General features: G+C 38.7%; 2 protein-coding genes across 2 annotated transcripts; one reads left to right on the top strand and one right to left on the bottom strand.

Annotated features, from left to right (window-relative positions):
• The first annotated feature begins 332 nt into the window (after positions 1-332).
• LOC140788486 (transcription factor BHLH3-like) lies at positions 333-2,008 on the top strand. Its single transcript, XM_073137747.1, has 4 exons — positions 333-1,019; positions 1,129-1,296; positions 1,421-1,588; positions 1,699-2,008. Exons 1-4 carry the CDS (start codon positions 486-488, stop codon positions 1,783-1,785), a joined length of 957 nt encoding a protein of 318 aa, XP_072993848.1. The 5' UTR covers positions 333-485; the 3' UTR covers positions 1,786-2,008.
• Positions 2,009-4,332: 2,324 nt separating this feature from the next.
• Positions 4,333-24,020, bottom strand: LOC140788484 (serine/threonine-protein kinase ATR). The gene is made up of 17 exons (XM_073137743.1): positions 23,733-24,020; positions 23,519-23,663; positions 23,308-23,420; positions 22,898-23,232; positions 22,651-22,775; positions 17,425-17,569; positions 16,765-17,334; positions 16,588-16,663; positions 14,864-15,215; positions 11,932-13,182; positions 8,467-11,830; positions 7,816-8,385; positions 6,563-7,186; positions 5,995-6,189; positions 5,437-5,868; positions 4,736-5,346; positions 4,333-4,634 (listed from the first exon to the last, which is right to left on the bottom strand). Exons 1-15 carry the CDS (start codon positions 23,896-23,898, stop codon positions 5,701-5,703), a joined length of 8,199 nt encoding a protein of 2,732 aa, XP_072993844.1. The 5' UTR covers positions 23,899-24,020; the 3' UTR covers positions 4,333-4,634; positions 4,736-5,346; positions 5,437-5,700.
• Between the last annotated feature and the right edge of the window lie 45 nt (positions 24,021-24,065).

The following is a 24,065-nucleotide window of genomic DNA, read 5'->3' as shown; positions in this document are numbered from 1 at the left end:
GGTATTTTTTTTTTCTTGGTAGGTTGTTACCACATATCTAATGATGAAATTATACATTTATACTCTTCTTCTTTTTTTTTTTTTGAAAAAAAATAATTTAAACCATATTATGTGGATAGGATGTTAATAACAAATAATACACATAATGGAAAGAAGCAGACAAACAGTGTCTGTACCATTTCCCATCCTTTTCGTTTCCGACACACTTGTGGGACAAACAACCCATTAAATAATTCCAACCCTATGATCACAGATTTCCGTGAAAATGACTAGAAATGGCTCCCCCACCAAAAGGAGATTCCCTTCCAATCTTAGCCTACTCTCTCTCCCTTATTGCTAAATTTGTAGATTTAGAGATATAGATATATCATATATGTGCAGTAGATGCATTAATTACAAGGAATAATTGTCTCTCGAAGGCTTTGTATATATAACTCGAGAGGACTCCACTTAGCAGCACTAGTTGTGGTTTAAGCTTGCAGAGAATGGAGCTTGATGAGCTTGGGTTCTTAGAGGAGCTTCTTGCACTGAGGAGGGAGACGTGGGAGGCGCTCCCTAATGGCATGGGAGAGCTCTTCACAAGCGAGGGGAGCTTAGTGGACTCGTTCCAGGAGAACCACCAAAGTGGTGGCGGCGTTCCGACGAGTTACATGGGTGCATGCGAAGGTAATCTCATGCAGGTCTCAGCGGAGCCCAACTTCGATTGCCTGAGTGACGTTTACTGCCCGTTTGGAGGTGGGCTCTCCTCGAATTGCTCCGCCATGGACGACGGCGAGCTGAACTTGGTCCACGGGGATCAGAGGAGCGTGGCAGGGGAGGGGCAGAGCGTTTGCAAGGTGGAGATGGGCCAGACTGTGGATGCTCCGCCCATGGTGTTCGGTATGGGAGTTCGAGTCGAGAGGAAGAAGAAGAAGGTCGAGGGGGCGCCGTCGAAGAATCTCATGGCGGAGCGGCGGCGGAGGAAGCGGCTTAATGATCGCCTCTCCATGCTCAGATCCGTTGTTCCTAAGATTAGCAAGGTATCAGAATATGCAACAAGATTACCCGTCTCTCTTTTTTCCAAAGATTAGCAAAGATTTTGTTCTTTTCCTCAAATATGTATGTGTCTATGCTATGTTACGAGTTTAGATGGATCGGACTTCTATACTTGGAGACACCATTGATTACATGAAGGAGCTATTGGAGAGGATCAAGAGATTGCAGGAAGAGATGGGAGTGGAATCTGAGCACCCAAATTTATTGAACATCTTTAGAGAGTTGAGCCCAAGTGATGTATTGGTTAGGAACTCTCCAAAGGTAGTAGTAGTACCAGTACTAGTTCCATTCTTGGATCTATATATATATATATATATATATATATATATATATGCTTATTAGCTACTAGTCTCATTTGTGAATCGAAATACAATCCAATCCACAGTTTGAAGTTGAGAGGAGAGAAGGAGATACTAGAGTAGAGATATGCTGTTCCGCGAAGCCCGGATTGCTGCTTTCGACTGTGAACACTCTTGAAGCTCTAGGGCTAGAGATCCAGCAATGTGTTGTGAGTTGCTTCAATGACTTTGGAATGCAGGCTTCTTGCTCTGAGGTAATTAAGAGGACATGCACTCTTTTTAGTGCCTATCAAGTAGTACTACTTGAAGCCTTTTTTTTTTTATATGTCTGAGATTGATATCTATCAATTTTGTTGGTCATTAGGACGTCCAGCAGAGGGCAGTCATAAGTGCTGAGGAGATGAAGCAGGCACTGTTCAGGAATGCAGGCTATGGAGGCAGGTGTTTGTAGAGGATAAAATTTGAGAAGCTAGGGAGGTGAAGAACTTGTCTTTGTTTATTTCTCTTCTGTTGTTTAAGCTGACCATTAGTGTGAAGGTGTTCTTCACCTTACAAACGAAAAAAGAGAACAACTTGGAGTTGGATATGTTAATTACATGGGGTTGTATGCCCAGAATTAGTCTGCAAACAATTGAATGTAACTAACCAGTGCTACTTTAAAGAGTGTTAGTCCACATCTGGAGTGAAACGTTAATACTTCTCTTTGATTTTGATATGAGTACAAGTAATCTCATCACAAGGGAAAAGAAATGGAATTGTGTTGCTAAAAGAGAATTAGAATTTTAGATAACAATATGAGAAAGTTAGGACCTCTGACTCTGAAATTTAGATGTATGATTTAAAATATCACTAAACAAGCTTTACTGGACCACAGTGGGAATAATATGTTGGATCTCATTGGCCAGTGGATATGATGATCATCCTGAATCAGATCAAAGTCGAGAGAATTCCTCAGTTTGCTTTCTACTGGGATTGGAGTGAGTACATTCTTATTATATCTCTCCAATTCATTCTTGTTCCAGCTTATTCTAACACTAAATTAGACAGGGATGTGGGGACTGATTGAGACTCTGTACCCTCCCCCCCCTTTCTCTTTCCTGTGTCTGTTTTATATGTTAAAAAGAGATTTAGCCCATGGAAGATCTGGGAACAGTTGTCTTATTCACTGGCTTGAGGCTAAGAGGCAGGTAGAAAGAACATACCTAATCCCTCAATTTTCCCTATATTAGAATATCCAAGCTATCTTAGACCCTCATCACCTCTAATTTAGGCTACATGAATGAGTCAGCCATGCCCAAGTTCTTTTAGGTATATACTAAGCCAAGACATTTGTTAGATGTCTTTCTAGTCATACAAGCAAAGCTCGCCTTTTTATTTTTTCCTTTTTTTGGTTATAACGTCGCTAGAAAATGTTGGAAAGAGTGGCTCATATTTCTCAAAGCTAACGTTTGCCTACGCGGAATAGCTCGGGATTTCGGTAGATAAATACGATGTAACCCTATTCATCTTCAAGAACAGCAAAATATAAAAATAGTTTTTTTTTTTTTTTAAAAAAAGACTCGCCTTAACTTAGGCAAAAGAAAAGATTCTTATTATTATTCAAATCATATAAATCTAGGCACGTATCCAAATCATATAATTCTGTCTTTTTTTTCTTCTTATTATTCACTTTCTTTGCTTCGGATACGAAAGAGAACGTAAAATATAACGGCACCAAGATGCAAGAATTTTCTATTGGTGCAATTTTTTGATTCTTTATCCTTTTCTTGGAGTTATAAAGACAAAATGGCTAAGAAAACACTGAGCAAACTTGACCAACCTTAGATCAATATTAGGTATACAGGGCGTCCCTAACTGATGTGAGCACAGCCCTGGCCAAGTTATCAGCTTGTTTATTGTTAGGTCTAGGAATAAAAGCACGCACAAAACTGCATCAAAATCAATAGCTTTCCACCATATTTCTCTTATTAGAGTCTGCTCCAGATGAAGTGATCATGGTTTCCGTAAGCCCTGAAGTTTAGCTTCATTCAAAGCATGGAATACGGCGAGCAGTTCGGCTTCTAATACGGAGCTACCAGTCCCCTTGCAGTCCACAGGAACTCACCAGCAGGAACTACAACTTTGACTGCTATGATCAAAAGATACATCCACTTGAACATAGTTTTGATCCACAGCTTTTTCTTTTACCACGATATAGAAACTCTTGCCTGCCATATAATGAGATTAGCCACGTCGCTGGGCAAAGAAGTTTCCTCATGCATAAATGAGCAACTCTATTTTCATTTACACATAAAGTGATAGAAAATCAATGATTTCTACCATTGTGGGAGAACAATATCATAGAATTTAAGAAAAGAAGAATCCAAAGTTGAACAAAATAGGGGGACCAGAAGTAGGAACAAGTTTAATTCTTTATCAACCATCAGGTATCCTATTGAGGTAGTTAGGGGATTAAGGGTAGACGGGACCAAACTGTTCACAGAATGAGAAGAGCCAACAGAGATTTGTTTACCTCAGCATAATAATTCGAAGCAGTTTCCAGAATGGAATAAGAACACAGTATAAGACATGACCTTGTTGGTTTGCATGCCTGTACGAGTTTTGCTCCCGTGGATCGCGGTGGAAGCCTGGCATTCAAGAATACCAACAGAAATAATTAGGGCGGGTAGGAACCAAACTGTACAGACAACAGTAACTTATTTGGATTGCTCAGACGATGATTTACCTAAAGAAATAGCTCGTGAAGAGTAGTTCTTATATCTGTTCAGGTAAAAGAGTAGTCCTTACCAAAAGATGCATCCACTTGAATATAGTTTTGACTCTCAGCTTTTCTTTCTCTTGATCTTTAGCTTTAATTTCCAACAACAATAGGGACTCTCTGACCTGTGAAATGCGCTTTAGCCAACTCGCTGTTACGCAGAACCTTGTCGTGCATAAATGATCACCTCTGTTTTCATACCCAACATAAGGCATAGAAAATCATTGATTTCCACGATCAAGGAAGAACAGTAGAACATTATCATAGTATTTACAAAAACAAATACAAGGGTGATCAAGGTTGGGGAACCGTAAGTTGGAAGAAGTCCAATTCTTTATCAATGTCAGGTATCTCATTGAGGTGGTTAGGGATTTAGGACAAGGAATCAAACTGTTCACAGATTGAGAAGAGCCAAGCCAGGGATTTGTTTACTTCAACATAATAATTCGAAACAGTTTCCACAATAAGAACACAGTATAAGACATAAACTTGATGGTTTGCATGGCTGTACAAGTTTTGCTCCCGTGGATCACGGTGGAAACCTGGCATTCAAAAATACCAACAGAAATAATTAGGACGGGCAGGAGCCAAACTGTTTAGATAACAGCAACTCATTTGGATTGATCAGATAAAGATGATTTACCTATAATAACTGCTCTTGAAGAGTAGTCCTTATATCTGTTCACGGTAAAAGAGTAGTCCCTACCAAAAGATGCCCTTGAGTACTGTATTGATCCACAGCTTTTCTATAATTTGCCCTCTCTATCTCTTGCTCTTGGGCTTTAAATCGCCAGGTCAATAGAAACTCTCTTGCCTGCCATGAAATGAGCTTAGCCAACTTGCCGCTAGGCAGAGCCTTCTCGCCGTGCATAAATGAGCGCCTCTGTTTTCATATCCACCATAAGGCATAGACCATCAAGGATTTCCACCATCAAGGAAGAACATTATCATAATATTTAAGAAAATAAGTACAAGGAAGAGCAAGGTTGGGGAACCAGTGAACCACAAGTCTGAAGAAGCCCAATTCTTTATCAACATCAGGTATCCTATTGAGGTGGTTAGGGGATTAAGGACATAGGGGACCAAATTGTTCAGACTGAAAAGAGCTCAGCCATTTTGGATTTGTTTACTTCAGCATAATAAATCGAAACAGTTTCCCTAGGGGAATAAGAAAACACAGTATACAACATCAACTTGACAGTTAGTTGTTGGATTGCCTGGATGAGTTTTGCTCCTGTGGATCGCGCTGGAAACCTGGCATTCAAGAATACCAGCAGAAATAATTAGGACAGGCTGTTCATATAAAAATAATTCACTTAGATTGCTCAGATATAGATGATTTACCTGAAAAAAAATATATAATTTCTCGTTTATCTCCTCTCCGACTAATGCAATACAACTCTGAATACACTGCATTGGTTTTCTACCATATTCAGTATAACACTATATATCTGTTCAAGGTACAACTCTTGACATCTACAAGGTCAAAAGCAAAATTCTTGTGATGACTGTCATTCCCTGATTCATACTCTTATATGCCACTAGAGAAATGTAGAGCCAAGTCCAAAAAACAAAAGAAAAAAATTTGCAAGGATGGCTGAAGTAGAACTAAAACCATGCCATCCACCATATATACATCTTCCCTAGATTTTTGTGTGATACAGCTTCAGCTATCAGACGCCGCACCTGTCCTTCAACAGCTAATGGTAAAGAAGGTGCTGCTGCAACACCAACGACCACTCCTTGCAGCCTTGCTTTGATATTGCTGATAGCCCTCTGTAACATGTACAGATAAGATATACATATCGCATTTCAGAAGATAAGAGCACCTAATTTAATTCCAATTAGATAAATGTTCAAGATCATAGAAATGCTTTCAATTTAAAGAAGGATTATTCAGACCTGTGCATGAGGATTTTGAACTTCAACTCCACTGGACTTGTGAGATTTGGTCCACTCCACAAGTGGGTCATGGATAAAAGTTTCAAGAACACTCATGAGAGTCTCCCTATGTGCTCTTAGCACTGAAAGAGTGATCTCACATACCTTCAGAAAGACACCCTCATATCCCGTGATGCCCAATCCATCAATCATATTCTGCCGTGAGTTAGCATGCAGAAAATAGATTTCTTAATCATAGCAGAGTATCAAGAAGGAAAGAAATAAAAAGAAGGAAAAAAACAGAAGGAAATAAAAAAATAAGAGCCCTCAAGTTCCAAATTTGCAGTTTCAGTCAGTCCTGATAGTTTCTGCATCAAATTCCTTCAGATTTGAGGTTTGCCTAAGCCATAGTTTGTGTGCAACTGTGCATCTCACCGAATGCATACAAAATGCATATCTGATGCATTATTTTTAAGTCACATAAACGGGTATCTAGTTGCCTAAAGTAGAATATATACCTATTTTTGGATAATCAAAAAAGAAATTTGATGGCGTAAACAAAATGTCGGAAAGGGATCTGTTTTCTCACCTGAGTAAGCCTAAAAGGCACCAACTCAGGCTTGTCTAATACCAAGCCTTTATCAAATAAGCAACTGAAATCCACATGAACACAATCACCATTTGTCGAATCAAACAGAATGTTCTCGCCATGTCTGTCACCCAGCCCTACTATGTGCCCAACCATGGACCAGACAGCCGTAGTCTGTGCATATGCCAACCTTGCTCGGAACCAAGCAGCTGGTTCAGAGAATGAAGTCAAGAACCATCTGTGAAAAACAGGAGGGAACATTGGAAGGATTTTAGATTTTAACATCTCATCTTCAGGAATTTTACCCTGGTACTGATCATATATCCTCTTGATCAATGGATTTGTCTTCTGTCTGTCAAACTTTCCACAGGCAATGTAGATATCCTGAAGAATGTGCCTAAGTCCACGAGTGTTTGGCACCCATTCTACCATTCCACAATCTTCTGTAAGTGGGACCACAGCAAAGGTTCGGATGTAAAGCTTTCTTCTGCGGCTCTCAGGGAATTTGGATAAAAGACGGTTGATCATAGCAGTAAACTCCATCATTCGTGCATCTTTCCTCAGGTCATCTTTTGGCTTGCATAGAAATGGACAAGCAATTCCATCACTTCCAATAAAAACAACCTGAAGTTCCAAAATTTAATAGGCTGTCAATATTTAAATGACAAATACAAAAAAGCATCATCTTACTACAGAGTAGATGTATGTATCATTATATCTTCTTCATATAAATCATAATTAGAAATCATTTAAACTCCACACAAATCAATTCACAACTCAGACTCTATGTGAGATCAAAAACAGATAAGCTCACACTCCAGGTGATCATTTTATATGAAAAAGGAACCATAAAGATTCTAATAGAAGAGACATACGCTTAGGATCTACAATACCATGTACTGTACTGCAAAATACATCATACGAGCATGTAATTTGTTGCACAAAAAGAAAAACCTTGATTTGTTCAATTGCTTATATTTTTAATACTCCACCATTCATAGTTACATGAGAGTTTTAATACATATGCACATTAAGATGACTATTCATCTAATATGGCAAAAAGTTTTAACCAAAGATTATATCCATGATCAATTTGATGTTACAGAAATCACATTCCCCACATTGCATCCTTCTGAAACAAGTTTGTATTAATTGCATCACATTTACTCTATGACCAAATTGATAGCATTAAACTTTTATTGTAAAAAATTGTATGTGACCAAATTTCAATGGGAGACAGCAAATGTATTCACCTTTTTCGGTTTCTGGAGAGATGAAAGGATCTCAGCCTCATCAGCTATCCCAGATATCGTGGCATGCTCAGAAACTGAGAAAGCATGCAAAGTAGGAGGCTCTGATAGACTTGCATCATAAGGGGGTAATGTAATAGTTAAAGCTTGTTGGACTGGCAAAATAATTCCTAGTGGCATCATTCTCTTTAAGGCACTGAACTCAGTTGAGATATTTATTTTCCTCGCTTTTGGCTGCCCTGGATGAAAACACAGCTTAATCAAATGATCTATAAGGCTAGCAAATTGGATAAACAGAGTGTTGTTATCACTCCCATGACGGGAACCCTTTCTCGCCGCTTGTATTATCTCAGCAGCAGCATCACGCCTCGCAGCAACTGTTGATTTAGATACAGCAGCCATCATCCAAAGAGCCTGCTGTGGGTACTGCTGTAGAACGGATGTAATAATATGTTTGACAATCCTGACAATTTCTTCATTTTGATGGCAGATACGGGAGATCAATTGGGATAATACTGTAAGCCATTGATACGTTGGCAGATCCTTTAGGCAACCACGCATGATGCTCAAGACCTAAAAGGAATTATTTAAACTGGTTAAATACTCTTCATATAAATTGGGAAACACCGGTAAGTTTTAAGAGTGAAATCCTACCCTTGTATGAACAGCTTTCATAGTCTTATTGGAAGACGATCCATCTTTATGATATATGCTTCCAAATTCAAACCAGAGAGTTAGCAATCTAGGCAGTGCCTGGAAAAGATTCTTGTGCCCTTTATGAAGTCCCTTTGCATAGAACAGCAAAGCATCCGGAAGATAAGACCACCAAGGCTTCTCTTCAGTTGAAGGATTTAAAGAGCTACTGGAACTAGCAGAGATCTGTTTTAATGCATATCCAGACTGCATAGCAAGAATATCTTCCTGCCGCTTTCGAGCATCAACAAGCAGATCATCACAGTACTTTGCCATGAAAAAGTAACCTTTTTCCCATTTGGGCTGCAGCTCTCTAACTCTAGAATAAAGACATATGATGTCTTCCTTCTGCTTTTGACCTGTGTAGTGAATCCATCTTGTATACAGGAGAATAGTTTTAGCTACATCTAAGTTCTCTTTTGATGCCTGCGTGGCAGAAAGAGGTGCATTTGGCAATGCAAGGGAGAGACTAGAAAGTGATGAAATAACAGCAGCCCCCAACACTTCAGCGGGCATGTTGAGAAGAGATTGCTGAAGTTCAGCTATAGCACAATCAGACTTTCTCGTACTCCAGAGAAGTTTAGCCTTCTCCATGTGAACATTTGGAGCACCAGTAGCATGTGCTTCTAGTATCACACGGTGAGCTGTTTCAGAATGGCCAGCAGAACGGCAAAGCTTTGCATATTGAAGCCAGCAGTTTCCAACTTGAGCACTCATACTGCTGAGGCTGTAGACTAACCTGCGGAAAGCAAGCAACGGCTCCCGTGCCCATAACGATGGTTGTGTAAGATTGAGACGATTTTCCCAGTCCTTCATTACTTTTACAAGTTTTGGATCATCGGGACTGAATGACTTCTCAAGAAATGATTCATCACCAAGTAAAGCATTAAAATCTTCTAACTCACATAGCATATGAAGCTTTACTACATACGGATATGCACGCATATAAGAGTCCATGCCTGCTGCTGTTAAAGGTACAAGTAATGCCTGTTTTGATTGGGCAATTTTCTCAGCAACCTTAAACTGGTCTTTCTTCATCATCGCCTGAAATATCTTAGCAAGCCCCATGTCAAATGAAGCAATGATCTCAGAATTGCTGCATGAAAAGCCTTCATTATCAGCACCAGAGATGTATTCATCCATCAGATCCCATCTCCCTAATCTCCAAGCTGCTTGTACTCCTTGCATGCACCAAGCCTTTCTATATTGAGGTATCCTGCAGATCAAACCATCCACATGTGTTATCATGGCCTGAAGGTGGCACATGTTAAGCAAGCAGTTGAGAACATCTGAATGCCTCTGAATAGAATAGGACTCCATCTGCAAGGCCTGTTCACAGAATGTCAGTACCTGTGCCCAGTTACCTGCTTTTTCATTAATGAGAAGTTGATCTTGCAGACTGGATGATTTACGCAGATTTGCTAAACCAGACAGGCCATCAGGCTCATCCAAACCACTGTAAATTTCCATCAGAAATGATATATCATCATCTGAAAATGTGCCACTTGTTTCTGCAGCTGGATTGAAGGAACCTGACTTCTCCCGGACATGTGATTCGTAGTACATTAAAGCACGAGCATGAGCCTGACATCTGAATGAGGCCTTAGCAAGGGTGACTTTAGGAATGGCAGCCAACAGCTCGGTAACATTACTGCACTGCACAAGTAGCTGATTTGCATTGGTAATAGTTTCATTTTCACCTTTTACTTTAACTACTGGTTTTGAGACTGCAGTCTGAAAACACTGGGAGAGAGCAATTTCTTGTTTGAGATCATCAACCCATTGACCCAGATTATCGAGAAGAGTAAAAACAGCTTGGATGCAAACTTCGCTCTGGCCACCAGTAATTCCATGAACAGTAGCTCCACTATTCTCTGAAGCTGCAGCATCAAGAACAGACAAGATCTCCTCGGTTATGCTCTGTCGTGCCTCTAGAGTTCCATGACAAACAGCATTCAGGACTAAATATGGTAAGAGGTAAATGGCTGTTGGCATGTCATGTCTTACTATACCACGACATGCAGTAAAAATGCTGGAACGGGGACCGGTGGCATGTGCAGTCAGTTTTTTTATCCAAAAGTATATCCATCTTCTAAATGACATAGCTGGGCGATATATTGGACCAACCATGGCAGAATCAGTCACACTGGGAAGTTGGAATCTTGAGGTCAAACACGGAGCAATAATTTCCTTAACATAGTCAGAAAAACGACCCCACAGCCTCTGGCCCCTCTTATTTATCTCACTGCGACTTCCAATACTTCCATCATCAAGTATCTCTAGAGGCTCTTTGCCAATATTTTCATTAACTGATGCTTGGCAACCTGCCAACTTTAGAAGTTCTTGAATAGCCAAGGCAGCTGAATCCTGCACAACTGTATCAGAAGCAGCTCTGAATGCCCTTGCAAGATGCTTGTGAATCAACTCAAAAATAAGATCATCATCTGAACATTTGATCTTAAAACGCTCAGAAGAAACTCCCTTAAATTTAGCAGGGTCCACAGCACCAACTGCTCCCAAACAATCTGCGCAGACTAATTTCAATCTCTGGCCAACGACAGTCCTTGATTCCTCTGCACATCCTCTAAGTAAGGCTGTAATTAATGAGCTTATGATATCCAAACCTGCAATATCTTCCCCAGTAATCAGAGCAGTAACATCTTCTCTTTTCACATTCAACAATTTACTTAATTCGCAGGCCACCATATATCTTACATTCAAGCTCTCATGATTAAGACCGTCAACAGCATCTTGCAGTTGGTCTGGCAGAGTCTTTAGTCCCCTTGCCTCTTGTATAACTTTGTTCACTTCTGATAAAGGTGGAATACTAGGCAACAGTGGTAACTCCCTGATATGTTGCTTCAATAGTAAGCAATTCTTAATGACAAGATCTTCAAGAATTTCAACAATTTTATTTAAGTGTATAGAAGGACCTTCTTTGCATTGTTCCAAGGATGGAATAAAGGCAGCTACTACTTGTGGCATCACATGCTTTATACTGGAAGGTGAAATCTCAGCTAGTTGTTTTATAAAAAAGTGCAATAAATTATGACCATCCACCTGCAATGCTTCTTTATCAATGGCATACATCAATAGGACCATAATCTTAGGCACATGTGTACTAAGATAAGGACCCATCATCTCAATCAACTTCTTTATACGCTGTAATGCTTGTTTCTGCAAACTGAGATCATCAGCATGAAGCATTTTCCTGTCAATGCCATTGAGAAGACCAACAAAATGGTTCTTCAAAAACACAGGGAGGTCATCAGAACCTGTCAAGATTCTAGCAACCTCCCGAATCATCATAGGAACTCTGACAGTCCTGAAAAAGAAAAGGTATTAAAACCCATATTGATGGTGCTCTGACTTAATTTGCTAAAACTATGACTGAAAGTAAGTTTGGTGATGTAGAGAAAGCATTACCTCCTATTAGTCTCATCTATATCTGCTTCCCCATGAAAACATATAAGTTCATCAAGTAATGCTGGTAAAGCAGCTGCAAATATTTCTCTGTTATCAGATCCTGTTTCATTGCGATAAAATTCTAAAACAGAGGACAGATCCTGACTATCTTCATGAAGGAGAGCAAAAGCAAGCACCTTCGGAAGCCAATTCACAATTAGTGGTACCACCTCAGAGTTTAGGTGGTTTGCTAATTCATGCAAAGTGATGATTGCTTGATCATTATTCTTGTGTGAAATAACAAGCTTTGGTATCACAAAAGGAACCATTCTTCTGACAAGTTCTTCAGTCTTGATTCCAACAACAGCCTCAGCAAATTCTCTGATCATATCTGGGCGACTAACAAGTCTAGCAGACAGATACTCATATAACTCATTTCGGAAATGTAAATACCTGGAGAGGATGATTTCAAATCCTCCTTTGAAAGACGAACAAGACCTGTGAATTAACCTCAATGCTGTCATTCTTACAATCTGATTTTGACAATCAAGCATATCAACTAAAATAATAAACGAGCAAAAAAATAGCTGCCCATGAATGTCACTAGCATTTATAATGTTAGCAGTTGATTCAAGAAGTGTTAGCAGGATCTGAGGATCCTCAGTTCCTGCCAGAGCATGTTTTATTTTGTCCAAGAACTTCTGTTCTTTGGTTTTGCTGCATGCCTGCCTATCCATAAACAAAGCATCCATAACGCGATCTTCAAGGAAGCAAATTATCTCAGCAGAAAATGCTTCCCTAACGGCCTTTACTTCGTGGAGGAGAAGAAGATCAATACATCCAGTCCATTGAACTCTTGTCTCAAGCAGAACACCTCGATCAGCATGTCTGAGAATTCGTGGTAAAACTTGTACACAGGAAACAGCAAGCTCTTCTGACGTCTCCTCGTAAAGGAACTTAAAAAACAGAGATTGCAGCTTAGCAAAGTTAACTCCACCAACCTTGTCATTTTGCAACTTAGGCATGTAGACAACATTAGAATATTGCTCCTTCTTATGCAGAGCTCTCTTGTCACACTGAGGACACCAGAATCCTAGTAACAGAACATCCAATGTCTGGATTTGTCTTTCGCGGTGATTGCCCAAGAACAACTTACAAGGACTTATGTCCTGTCCTTCAGTACTTACAAAGGATCCACTTAAGCACAATATGAAGCCAAGAGAAATTATGATGTTTTTTCCAACTTGCTTACTTCTATATCTACACACAGACCTGAAAAAAGAAACGGCAAAATGAGGGTAAGAAAGTTGTCTGAAATTGGGAGGTCCTATATGTATGTACTAATGCAATATTTTTCTAGACCAAGCTTAGGTCATTTCAAAAAAGAAAGTTGCTTTCAAAACGCAGAACAGTGACAATCCTTTGCTGGATTCACAGCATGAAATAACTTTTGCTGGATCAGGAAGCAGTCTTGACCGTTCAATAGAGGTCTTCAAGGTAATGAGTTTCTTGCACCCGCAAATATGATCAAAATGGTCAGCATATCCATAAATTCACCAAAGCTAAAGATGGCTTACACATTCTATGCATTCTTACTTTTCAAGATCTCTCATGATAATAAGTTAATAACCTTTTAGCGTACTAACTTGATTAAGAATACTAGCCAAGACAAGGTTTGTTCTGTTAAGAATCGATGCAATCAGAAAAGAAAGGTTGTACCACCAAAATTTGTTGGTGGGGTGGGTGGGGTGGGTGGGGGTGGGGGTGCACAGATTATACATGCACAAGTTTCTAAAACAAAAGGACAGTTTTAGATTGATTTCATTCTGCCATATTTCATTCACACAAGGATATCCACTAGTTCTAACAGATGCTTTCTTTGATTGAATGGAGAACTCCAAATTGTACATTCTAGATTTATATGCGGTCTATGAAACTTCATCTGAGACTTCTGCTTCTCCATATTTCTATATTTCAAATCAAAGTTTGAAAAATCAGGATCGGGATCGGGATCGAGATTGGCATTCCGAAAAAATGATAAGTATCTGTCGGACTGGTCGTATTAGTCGCTCGGATTGAATATAATTTTTTTAATTACGTTAAATTCTAACTATTATTTAAAATACATAAAAATTTCTGAAAATTTAGAAAATATGATAAAAAAATAAAAAAATAATAATAATTTAAAAGTATTAACTTACTCAAAAGTCAAAATTCGATAAATACCAAATCGGCTCTTGTAAATCCCTGTGGTCATCATCATAATCATCATAAGTTTGAAAATAATAATGTCTAGGGTCTGGTGCTTCAAAAAGTGATTGCATTATATTATTTATATCAAATGAATCTTATTAAATCTGAGAAAAATAATAATCAATATGTGGATCTTATGTCTGAGGATACTGAGGATATTAAAAATATTGAGGAGGATAATAACCGATATATGAATCATGTAATTGTTCCAAATAATGAATACTTAATGAACCATAGTTCGTTAGAGTTCACTGAGTGAGATTTGCGTCGCCAAAGTTTGTTGGAACTAGATCTCTCCGTTAGAAAGTGAGAGAATAATAAAAGAAGAAAGGAGTAAATGAGAGAGAGAGAAGAAAAGAGTAAAGAGAAAAAATGAAAGAACCTGGGAACATCAATAATTAATGTCTCCGGGTCGGATCCGTGTCAGATCCATAATAGATCTGGCCCGGTTTGATCAAAACCAAGTGATCCTGGTCAATCCCAGTCATGGATCTAGATCAGCTCATCCGACGAACTTTGTTTCAAATCACAATGTAACATTTACTTGGAAAACTAAAATAGATAAGCATAGAAAATTAATTGTGCAGTCCATATATGACTAAAAGAACAGAAACATATTCCTATAGTAAAATTTATCTATTTTAAGTTAACCAAAGACAGGGAACCACATGATCAAAAACTAAATATCTAATCCACTTACTCCAGTCGTTGGTACACGTTTCCAAGCAGACTAGGGCCTGAGTACAAGATGATTATAGGTAACGATATAAAGGCTTCATTTTGAACTTCTTCGGCTTCATCATGGATAGCCAAGTCCAACACTTCAAGATCGCATTCAGGATTTAGTCTACTACCGACCTTGGCAAAAACTTGCATAGACAGGCATTTTACCTTCCAAACGGGACAAACTTGAGCTTTAAGATACTGGATATCCCATGTCAGTTTTAGCAAATAGATAAGATCAGCATATTGTGGATAAACAAACTTCATGCTGTCTGCATCATTCAAGCAACTGTCATCTCTAAAGAATTTCATGTCTGTATGAAGAAAACCTGCAAAACAAGAAAAGTTCATAAATAATACTGAACCATCAAGAGTAAATCAAAGTACGCAATCAAAACTAAAAAGGACCTAGCCTATAGGCATACTATCAGTGAGGTAGATGCATAAAGACATAAACCTTACATCCTTATGCAAATAACTACATCCAACAATCAATATGCAATAGGCGCAGAAAGATCAATGCATAGATACCAACAACAACAACAAGCTAAAGAAAACTATCTGTGCTGGAAAAGAAAATCACCATGAAAATCCAGATTGTAGTAATGCAATCAATTGACAGTCAAAAAGGAATTTTTTGCACATTTTCTTCCTACTATGTTACTCACTTAACATTTCATTAGCCCCCTTGGTTCTAGATTATCTTTTTCCTTATTCTAGATTAAGGAACACTACTCTAGATTTGTAACAAAATATCAAAATGTTCCTACTCTACATTAGAAATATTGTTCAAATTATTTCACACAAAAGCCCAATTATTTTAAAATTATTTTAAAAAATCCTCTCCTCTTCTACCACTCACCAATCTCATTTCTTACTCAAGTTTGCATTGCATACCTACAAGAAATGAGAACACTTAAACTTAAATTTATTGGTCAAATGGACGAAATTTGAATTAATTTTCACTTCTTATTTGTACTTTTACCTAAACTTTATATCACATTAAATGTAATTACTATACCATTATTCTAGTCTACAACTAAACATCAAATTACCTTACTCTCGAATAGAAGTATAATTTTAAGAGTAAGAAATTAGAATACTTACTTTAGATTTTCCCTTAACTGAGAACCAAACAGGGCCCAATAGTTTAGTCAACTAGGCAAGGGCATTTCCATCGCAAAGGATTCAATCCAGCCACAGTTTAACCTATGAGTACCTTGCTATGACTTCAACCCAATCTAAGACCAAGCACGTTCACATCGGGCTGAATTGAAAAGCTAAAGAGCTCTCATCATCATCTTGCATGACAGCTTGCAAGAAAAATCCTAAAAGCAACTAAAAAGTATTGGGAATGTTGTGTATTTCCAGTTTAGTAACTGATTTGCCAAAAACACGGACACAGCTTCCTCAGGTACTTGTATGGCAGGATAGCCAAAAAATTCTTTCTCTGAGAATGTTAAAGCCTTAAAGGTACAGGATTCCATATCATTATGTTGAGAAAATGATTGATAGCTCATGTCACTTCAGTAATGATTTTGCAGCATTTCAAGAATAGATTAATGTGCTAAAATGTGAATTAGAACGAAAAACTGCTCGTTTATCAGCTCTTAACGTCTATAGAATCACGAAAAGGAAATTGTCTCACAAAAATGTTCTGAGTAGGTAAGTGAAGCCAATAATACTAGGCTCGGACCTCACCTTGAAGAAACAATATGCTGTGAACAGCTTCAAGATATAGGGATAAGTCAAAAGAAAGTGAACCTATTTCCTTTGCCTGTATAATACCAACTAATCAGAAAAGATTGCTGAATGAAGAACAAACGAGCTCTTAAGTTAAATAAGTACTGCTATGTCTTTTAAAGATTTTCTGCAAACCTGCTTGCAAATCCAAGGTACCCAGGACACAACTTGCTGAAAAATAGTCATAGAGAATATGGTATCGGGATAATTAGAACATGCAATGGATAGCAGGCTAAGAGCCTGTATAGCAATTTCTGGCCTCATTGGGAAAGCATTGTCATAGACAGGCTTCAGAAACCCAACAAATGAAGTAAGTAATTGCCGAAAGTCATCTGCATATTCTTTGTCTTGTTCACATGTCAGCATATCAGTAAGTTTGCCATCTACATGTGGATCACCAAGAAATGCTCTTGTTTCATTTTTCTTTTGTCGCTTAGAGAGAACATTTTCTTTTCTCTGGGCAATTCTCTTTTGACCAACTTTGGGCAAGTCAACTTCCTCATCACTTGCCAAAAAGATACATATATCGTCATTATCAGCATCATTAAAACTGTCAGGACCAGAAGTGCTGATAGCCACTTGAATGCATTCAATCAATGGGAAACAAGGTTTTCGAAAGCACAGCATCTTCACAAGGATTTCTGGCTTCCATATATGTGGAGGGCAGAGGTCAGCTATTCGCTTGTAGGCACTACACAATGCTACCTGCAGTAAGACAGCAAACAGTATCTATGAAATTTTTTTTCCCTAGACCTCAAGAACTCCAGTGGAATATCATTGGATATAAATTTTCACCTGAAGATCAGGACTCTCGGTGTTCTGCAATGATCTTGAAAAAACATTAACGATATCATTAGCTGTGGATTCTACAACATAATCCTGACAAGACGAATGCAGTGCATGAAGACATGTGCCAATTGAAGAGTCATAAACTGCATTTCTGCAAAGAAGAGAGTTAGTATATCATACACATGAAAAACAATTAGTGATTAATATCTATTCCAGCAACAACTTGTGGAATCACATCATACATTACAAGGTTGTGATACAATTCAGCTTTAGATTCTTTTAAAGTTATTTAAGAAGAAATAAGGGCTCCAGCAGTCAGCAGTATCACTCTCGGAATTAGGCGTCCGAACGGCCTTTAAGGTGTTCAAACAGCCTTCCGGGCAAGAGCAGAAAGGGGTTAAAAGCGTTCGAATGCGAATCCCCAAGAGCAGAAAGAGATTTAAGGTGTTCAAATGGCCTTCCAAGCAATAGCAGAAAGGGGTTAAAGGCGTTCGAACGGCCTTACAGATTTTCAAACGTCCGACGGTGAGGATCTCAAATCTAGGTATTTTCTTTAAGTATTTTTTATTATGTTGGGCAGTCGAACTTGAGCCTATTCGATCCAAATGTCAAGTCTAGTCAAGCCATGGAACCATTTATAAATATATGTGACGCACAGTTAGTTAGTCACATTAGAATTATTGAATCGTCTCCTATCTTCCAATCTTCTTCGTTGTTCTTTCCTCTCACCTTGGCCATCCACCCTAGGTCGACCTAGGTCCCTTCCCTTTTGACTAGCTGGCACCACCTGCCCCTAGGTGATGGTCCACCTCTTCCCTCCTCTCTCCTTCACCCTACTATCGACTTACCTAACTTCCATTACTACCATCGCCACCCTCGTACCTCCATCTTAAGCCAATTCACCATCATACCACTCGGCTTTCCCTTTTTACCATCCGCTCCGATAGATTAGTGCTCCATCCTAAATCTATCATATCTCAAAAACCGTTCGTCAATCTGACCACCGAATCCAAAGGACTACATTAACCTCGAAGATTCGTGATACACCTAGCTTCTGCCTTGGAGATTGGATCTCATACCCAAGTTTATTATTAGGCTCGTATAAATCGTCACACCTTCGGATCATCAATCGAATGGGTGTCTATCAAGTTGTAGCATACCTTTAAAAGCCATGCGAAGATCCATTCTTAGCATAGAAGGAAACTAGGCGAGCAACACAAAAAAGATAAGTAGGGTCCAGACTTTTAAGCTCAATTCATTTCCATGCATATCTTTTCACCCTTCCCTATTTCCTTTAGATGGATATCATTCTTACACCTCTTATCGTATACGTTTTATGTTGATTTAATTCCTACTGTAGCTACCAATTGCAACTCCAATAACAGAGCATGTAGACCAACAGATTAGCAAATAAATGTGTCACTCTTGCTAATCTTCAAATCAAGATGCAATTGTGTATTAAACAAAGTAAAAAGCCTATATCTCATTGGTAAAGACTCAAGCATTTCAATGACATTGAAACTTCTCCAAGAAAGACATAACATAACTCTTAACAGCCTTCTATGAAGTCAAAAACATCTTGCTTTAGAGACCCTCCACCTAGTCGTTATAATCAAGGATGTTCGTGTCATAGGCACGAACTTGCCGATCGTGCCGCAAGAGAGAGAGAGAAAAAAAGATAAGGGACTACTCACATTCACCCTTCATCGCTCGCCATCGCCGTCACAGGTCCACAACTTAAGTTTTTAATCAACTGACCTGACTCGACCCTCTCTCTCACTCTTTCTTCCTACTCGAGCTAGGGCACCTGATGAGGGTGCGAGGGATGCGAGATCAGGCAGTGGTCGGTGGTGACGACAACTTGGCGAGCGATGATCAGCGCAACAAGATCGATGGCAAGCAGTGAAGCAACTAAGCGGGGTGTCGTGCAGCATCCTTCATGCCACGTGTCGGTACATCGTCAGCACAGTAAGTGCCGACCGGCATGCCTCATGCCAGTTGGCACAACCATTGTTGGTTAGAATATTCTATCATGCTGATCAGCACGGCCATTGTTGGTTAGAATATTCTATCATGCCGATCGGCACGGCCATTGTTGGTTAGAATATTCTATCTTGGTGACATCCTCAAGAATCCCAAAATTTCTAGCTAGAAGCCTTGGAAAAAAGATATTACATAAAGCAAACATTGCTTATTTCTCATGTTTAATTTAAAAATCATGCTATGCAACACATGGCATGTTCAAGCATATATAGTTACAAAATTGAAGACCATTTCAACTGTAAAGTTAGGCAAGGAGGAAAAACTTATTCGTATTGAGTAGTACTACAAAGTACAAAATTAACGACATGTGTGCACGAACGTACAGGTACGTTGATTTATAACTTAATTGACAATAATAGTTTCTTGAGAATAAAAACATGAAATCCAATAACAGTGCACACATGCCTAGAACATCCTAGTAAAGTCATGCAAGGTCCTTTTTCTAAACTTAAAGATCTTAGAGAAAATGGATCAAGTTTGAACAATGAAAATACATGCACACTCAATTACCCAAGAGTTACTTTAGATCCATACTTATCACATGCATTAAAAAAGATATATCTAGTTTACTATTGTGGTCATCTTCTTGACAACTATAGAAATTAAAGTGGCTATTAAATCACCCCTCAAGAATGGCACCAATGCTAGCCGTGTCAAAGACACGTGTCGTTCCGTGCCACCATTTGCACATCATAGCATGCCCTCCACACACCTTTGCATGCCACTGAATACGTCTTTAACATAAAAAAAAATTTAGGATATTTAAAGATGTTTATAGATCTTTGGCACGTCAATTTTTAATTTTGGTTTAAATATATATACAAAAACTTACATTAAAATTTTTCTCTTTAGATTATTTTTGTAAATGATCCATTTTATTAAAGATATAATAATTGTCAAAGTATTATTCAACACATAATATAACTAAATATATTCATTCATAATTAAAATTAACTACGTAGAATGATGAAGATGAAAGGGCTATGGAATGATTCTTTCAAGATCTGAATTTATTGCAAGAAATAGTTCGCGCAACCGAGGAAAAATATTCTCCCGCGATCAAAAAATTACGAAACCAAGTAGAATCGATCCGTAACTCCCTGATCTACATTTTTCGCATTTACGCCCTTCGCAGATTCGAACTGAAACTAAGAAAAAAATACGATATATTGCGGATAATTGTGGTGGTGACGGGTGGTGTGGATGTTAGAATTATGAATGATAATGGAGATGAGGGTAAATAGGTGATGTTGTTTAAGGGATAAAGACGAAAGGAAAGAAGTGGTCGAGATCTCAAAGAAGAGGGAGGACTCGACAGACGGGGGAGATTAGAAGTTAGAAGAAACCTTGCCAACAATAAATGTGGTAAGTTGGTGAAGAGGGAGGAGAAAGATTAGGGTAAAGCGAATAAAGAGAAGATAGGAGGCAAGAAAATCAATAATCTAATATCATAATGATTTTGGCTGCCATGCACACCTTTATAGAGGCTAGCTAACAAGCCAAAATACAATTATTAACCCTAATTCTAGAATATTTTCGTCGATCGCGTTCGAACGCACCCGATTGCGTTCGAACACACAAAAGTCGTTCTCTGTATGTGCAAACACGATGCAGGCGTTCGAACGTGCCCGACCGTGTTCGAACGCACATTTTGTGTTCTCTGTGTTTATGAACCTAATGCAGGCGTTCGAACGCGATCTACAGGAATTTTATTTTAATGAAAATAAACAACTAATGCAATAAGAAAAAACCCTAACTAGTGAGCAATATAAGTCAAATTGACAGTTAAGGAGGGATAACTAATAAGAGCAACTCCAACCGGGCTCCAAAATCTAAATTTGGAGCCCGATTGAGCTCCAATAGAGCTCTTAAACTAGCTCCAAATTTGAAGCTAGCAATAGTGGGGCTCCAAATTTGGAGCCCCACCATGAAAATGGAGCCCGGCTCCATTTGTCATTTCAACATTTTAAAATACCAAAATTACCTAATAATTATTATATTCAATAATTTAAATTTTATTTATATCTTTTATTAAATAATTTAGTTAGTTAAACTGAGTATATAATTAGTTTTACTAATCGGTTTTTAACAAAAATAATACCATTGAAAAGGTCTCATCGAGACCTTTAAAATGAGTCTAATATTAAATTATTTTTGAGTTAATTTAAATTTTAAATTTAAATTTTTTTATTATTTATAAAAATGAGTCTAATAAATTATGTGTCCTAAAATATAATTACTCAAAATTATTCCCAATGTAATATTAAATATTAAAATACATTAGATATGAAATACATCAAATATGAAATACATTAAAAATGAAATCGGAACTGAAACCGGTGTCTACGGAACTAGAATCGGTGGCTACGGAACCGGAACTGATGGCTACGGAGATGACTTATCAGAATATTAAACATCTATTATTTTTATTATGTTTGGTTAATTTCTGCTTATTTTATGTAATATAATTTTGATATTTTTAGTTAATGACATGTAATGCTTATTTCGATATTTATTTCGTATAATGTAATTTCGATGCGTTTAATTAAAAAACTAGTAATTTAAAATTACTTATGAAACTATTAAATATTAGTCTTATTTTAAAGATCTCAATGAGAGTTTTCTAACCATATATTTTTTATTAAAAAATAATAACGCTAAGATGACCTATTAAGTAATTTAAAATAGCTAATATAATAATATATATTATATTATTATTTTAGTATATATGGAGCCTGGGGCGTTGGAGTGCACCGGGCTCTTGCTCCATTTTTAGCTCCATATTTGGGCTCCAAATATGGAACCACCATTGGAGATGCTCTAAGTGATAAAAGTAGGTGTCCAAGATGGAGATATATACAGATTTAATACAACTTAGAACAATACAAACAATCCATTTCTTGAGAATCTACTTCAATAGTAACTCTCTAGGAGTTCTCTCAACATAAGCACACAAAAGTTTTATTAATTTCTGATGGAGCTATCAACAGGACGACTAAATTAGTCTCTCTCACAAAGTGAATAAACCAATTTTCTCCCAATCCATATAATAGGCAATAGGTAAACTATAACTTTGATATATCAAACTATCAAAGGACAATGAAAGACAATCCACATTACAAAAAGGGGGTGGGAGAAAAAAAAAGGGGGGGGGGGGGGGGCTGAAAAAGAATACTGCACATAGCATACCTGAAATCAGAAGTTTCTTCATTATGTTGCTCCAATATGCATCCAATTGAACGTATAATATTTTCAATTGGAAGCATGTCTGCATCTATCAATGTTGCAGTGATGCGTGCAAAGTCAAAACAAGCCTATTGCGTGACAGAAAGCACTAGGGCGTAAAGGAGAGACCCAAGATAGAACACAAATATACAAAATAGCAATAAAAAAAACATTAACATAAGGCTCTGCAAGAAAACATCAACCCACCCACCATGTGCAAAGCTGCATCACCATAGCACAAAAGAGAACAAGCAGCAGAAACAAATGAAACATTGACAAGCCCTTCCACATAAAGCGTCCCTTCTGTTAAACACTTGCTCAAAAGCTTAACCACCGATGCAGCAAAAGGCAGCCATCTTATATCACCAGTCAGATCAACCAAAACACCTGGGCTATTCGTGGGGCGGCAACAGGCCGGGAGCTCACTAAAAATAACAGGTGAATCTGCAATCCCAGAAAATGACTCACACAAACAGGTGATCGACACTCTACCGGAAGGTACTGCATTCATCTTGTTTGCATGGACCGATGCCACATATAAAATATCTGTGCATGAACCAATGAATCAGCGAGGGAAAAATATTATATTTCAGAATTATAGAAAAAGGACAGGAAAATAACCTTCTACGGCCACCATGGCGTCCAAGAAGAACTGGCGGTAGGCTTCCCGCTCTCCCGTGCGAAGAAGTGAGAGAAGAGACGAAATCGTCTCAAAAATCACACTATGGCGGGAACTGCAAGGCGAAAAAGGGGTAATATATAGCTTAGCGCCAGAGAAACAATTAAAGGCAAAGGATGACTAATTAGGGTTAGGGTTTGCAGGGAAACGGACCGGAAGGCAGGCTCGGCGAGGAAGGGGAGGACGCGTCCGATGACGGGGAGGACGGCGGCGGCGCGGCCGTGGAAAAATACGCCGGGGAAGTTGCGGGCGGTGTGGGATAGCAGCTTGAGGACCGCGGTGACCTCCCTCTCGTTGGCTAAGGAAGACAATTGCTTTCTCGGATTAGGGTTTCAAACCAAGCAAGGAGGTGAGAAGAGATGAGTACCAGTGGAGGAAGGGAGGACGTAGGCGTGGAGGAGGTTGGGGAGGACGGTGCGGAACTTGGTCTCGAGGGGATCTTCACCGGATACAGCGCCCGAGGAGGAGGAGGAGGAGGAGGCGGCGGCGATGCGCTCGCGAAGCTCTTGGATTAGGCTGGAGAGGTTCGCCATTTGGGCGGCGCGGGGATGAGCTCGCTAGTGCTCTCAAGTCTCCGGACCCATCGGAGATTTCTCGATTCTTCGTCTACGTTTCCCTCCTCAATTCGAAACGAACGAGTTTGCGAGCGGGCTGCAGTTAATATAAGAGTTAGATGGGCCAGTTACTAGCTCGGCCCTTG

This window comes from Typha latifolia, chromosome 5 (assembly GCF_019914945.1).
Source record: "Typha latifolia isolate L0001 chromosome 5, TyphaL0001v2, whole genome shotgun sequence".
Classification (NCBI taxonomy): Eukaryota; Viridiplantae; Streptophyta; class Magnoliopsida; order Poales; family Typhaceae; genus Typha; species Typha latifolia.
This window is presented reverse-complemented; position numbering and strand designations above follow the sequence as displayed.

Bases quoted from the DNA above. Each gene is read 5' to 3' on its own strand.
- LOC140788486 (XM_073137747.1), top strand. From the start codon at position 486: ATGGAGCTTGATGAGCTTGGGTTCTTAGAGGAGCTTCTTGCACTGAGG. The intron at 1,020-1,128 runs GTATCAGAATAT...TTACGAGTTTAG, and splicing joins TTGTTCCTAAGATTAGCAAG to ATGGATCGGACTTCTATACT. The intron at 1,589-1,698 runs GTAATTAAGAGG...GTTGGTCATTAG, and splicing joins TGCAGGCTTCTTGCTCTGAG to GACGTCCAGCAGAGGGCAGT.
- LOC140788484 (XM_073137743.1), bottom strand. From the start codon at position 23,898: ATGGCGAACCTCTCCAGCCTAATCCAAGAGCTTCGCGAGCGCATCGCC. The intron at 7,187-7,815 runs GTGAATACATTT...TTGGAACTTCAG, and splicing joins CTCTCCAGAAACCGAAAAAG to GTTGTTTTTATTGGAAGTGA. The intron at 6,190-6,562 runs GTGAGAAAACAG...AACTCACGGCAG, and splicing joins TGCCTTTTAGGCTTACTCAG to AATATGATTGATGGATTGGG.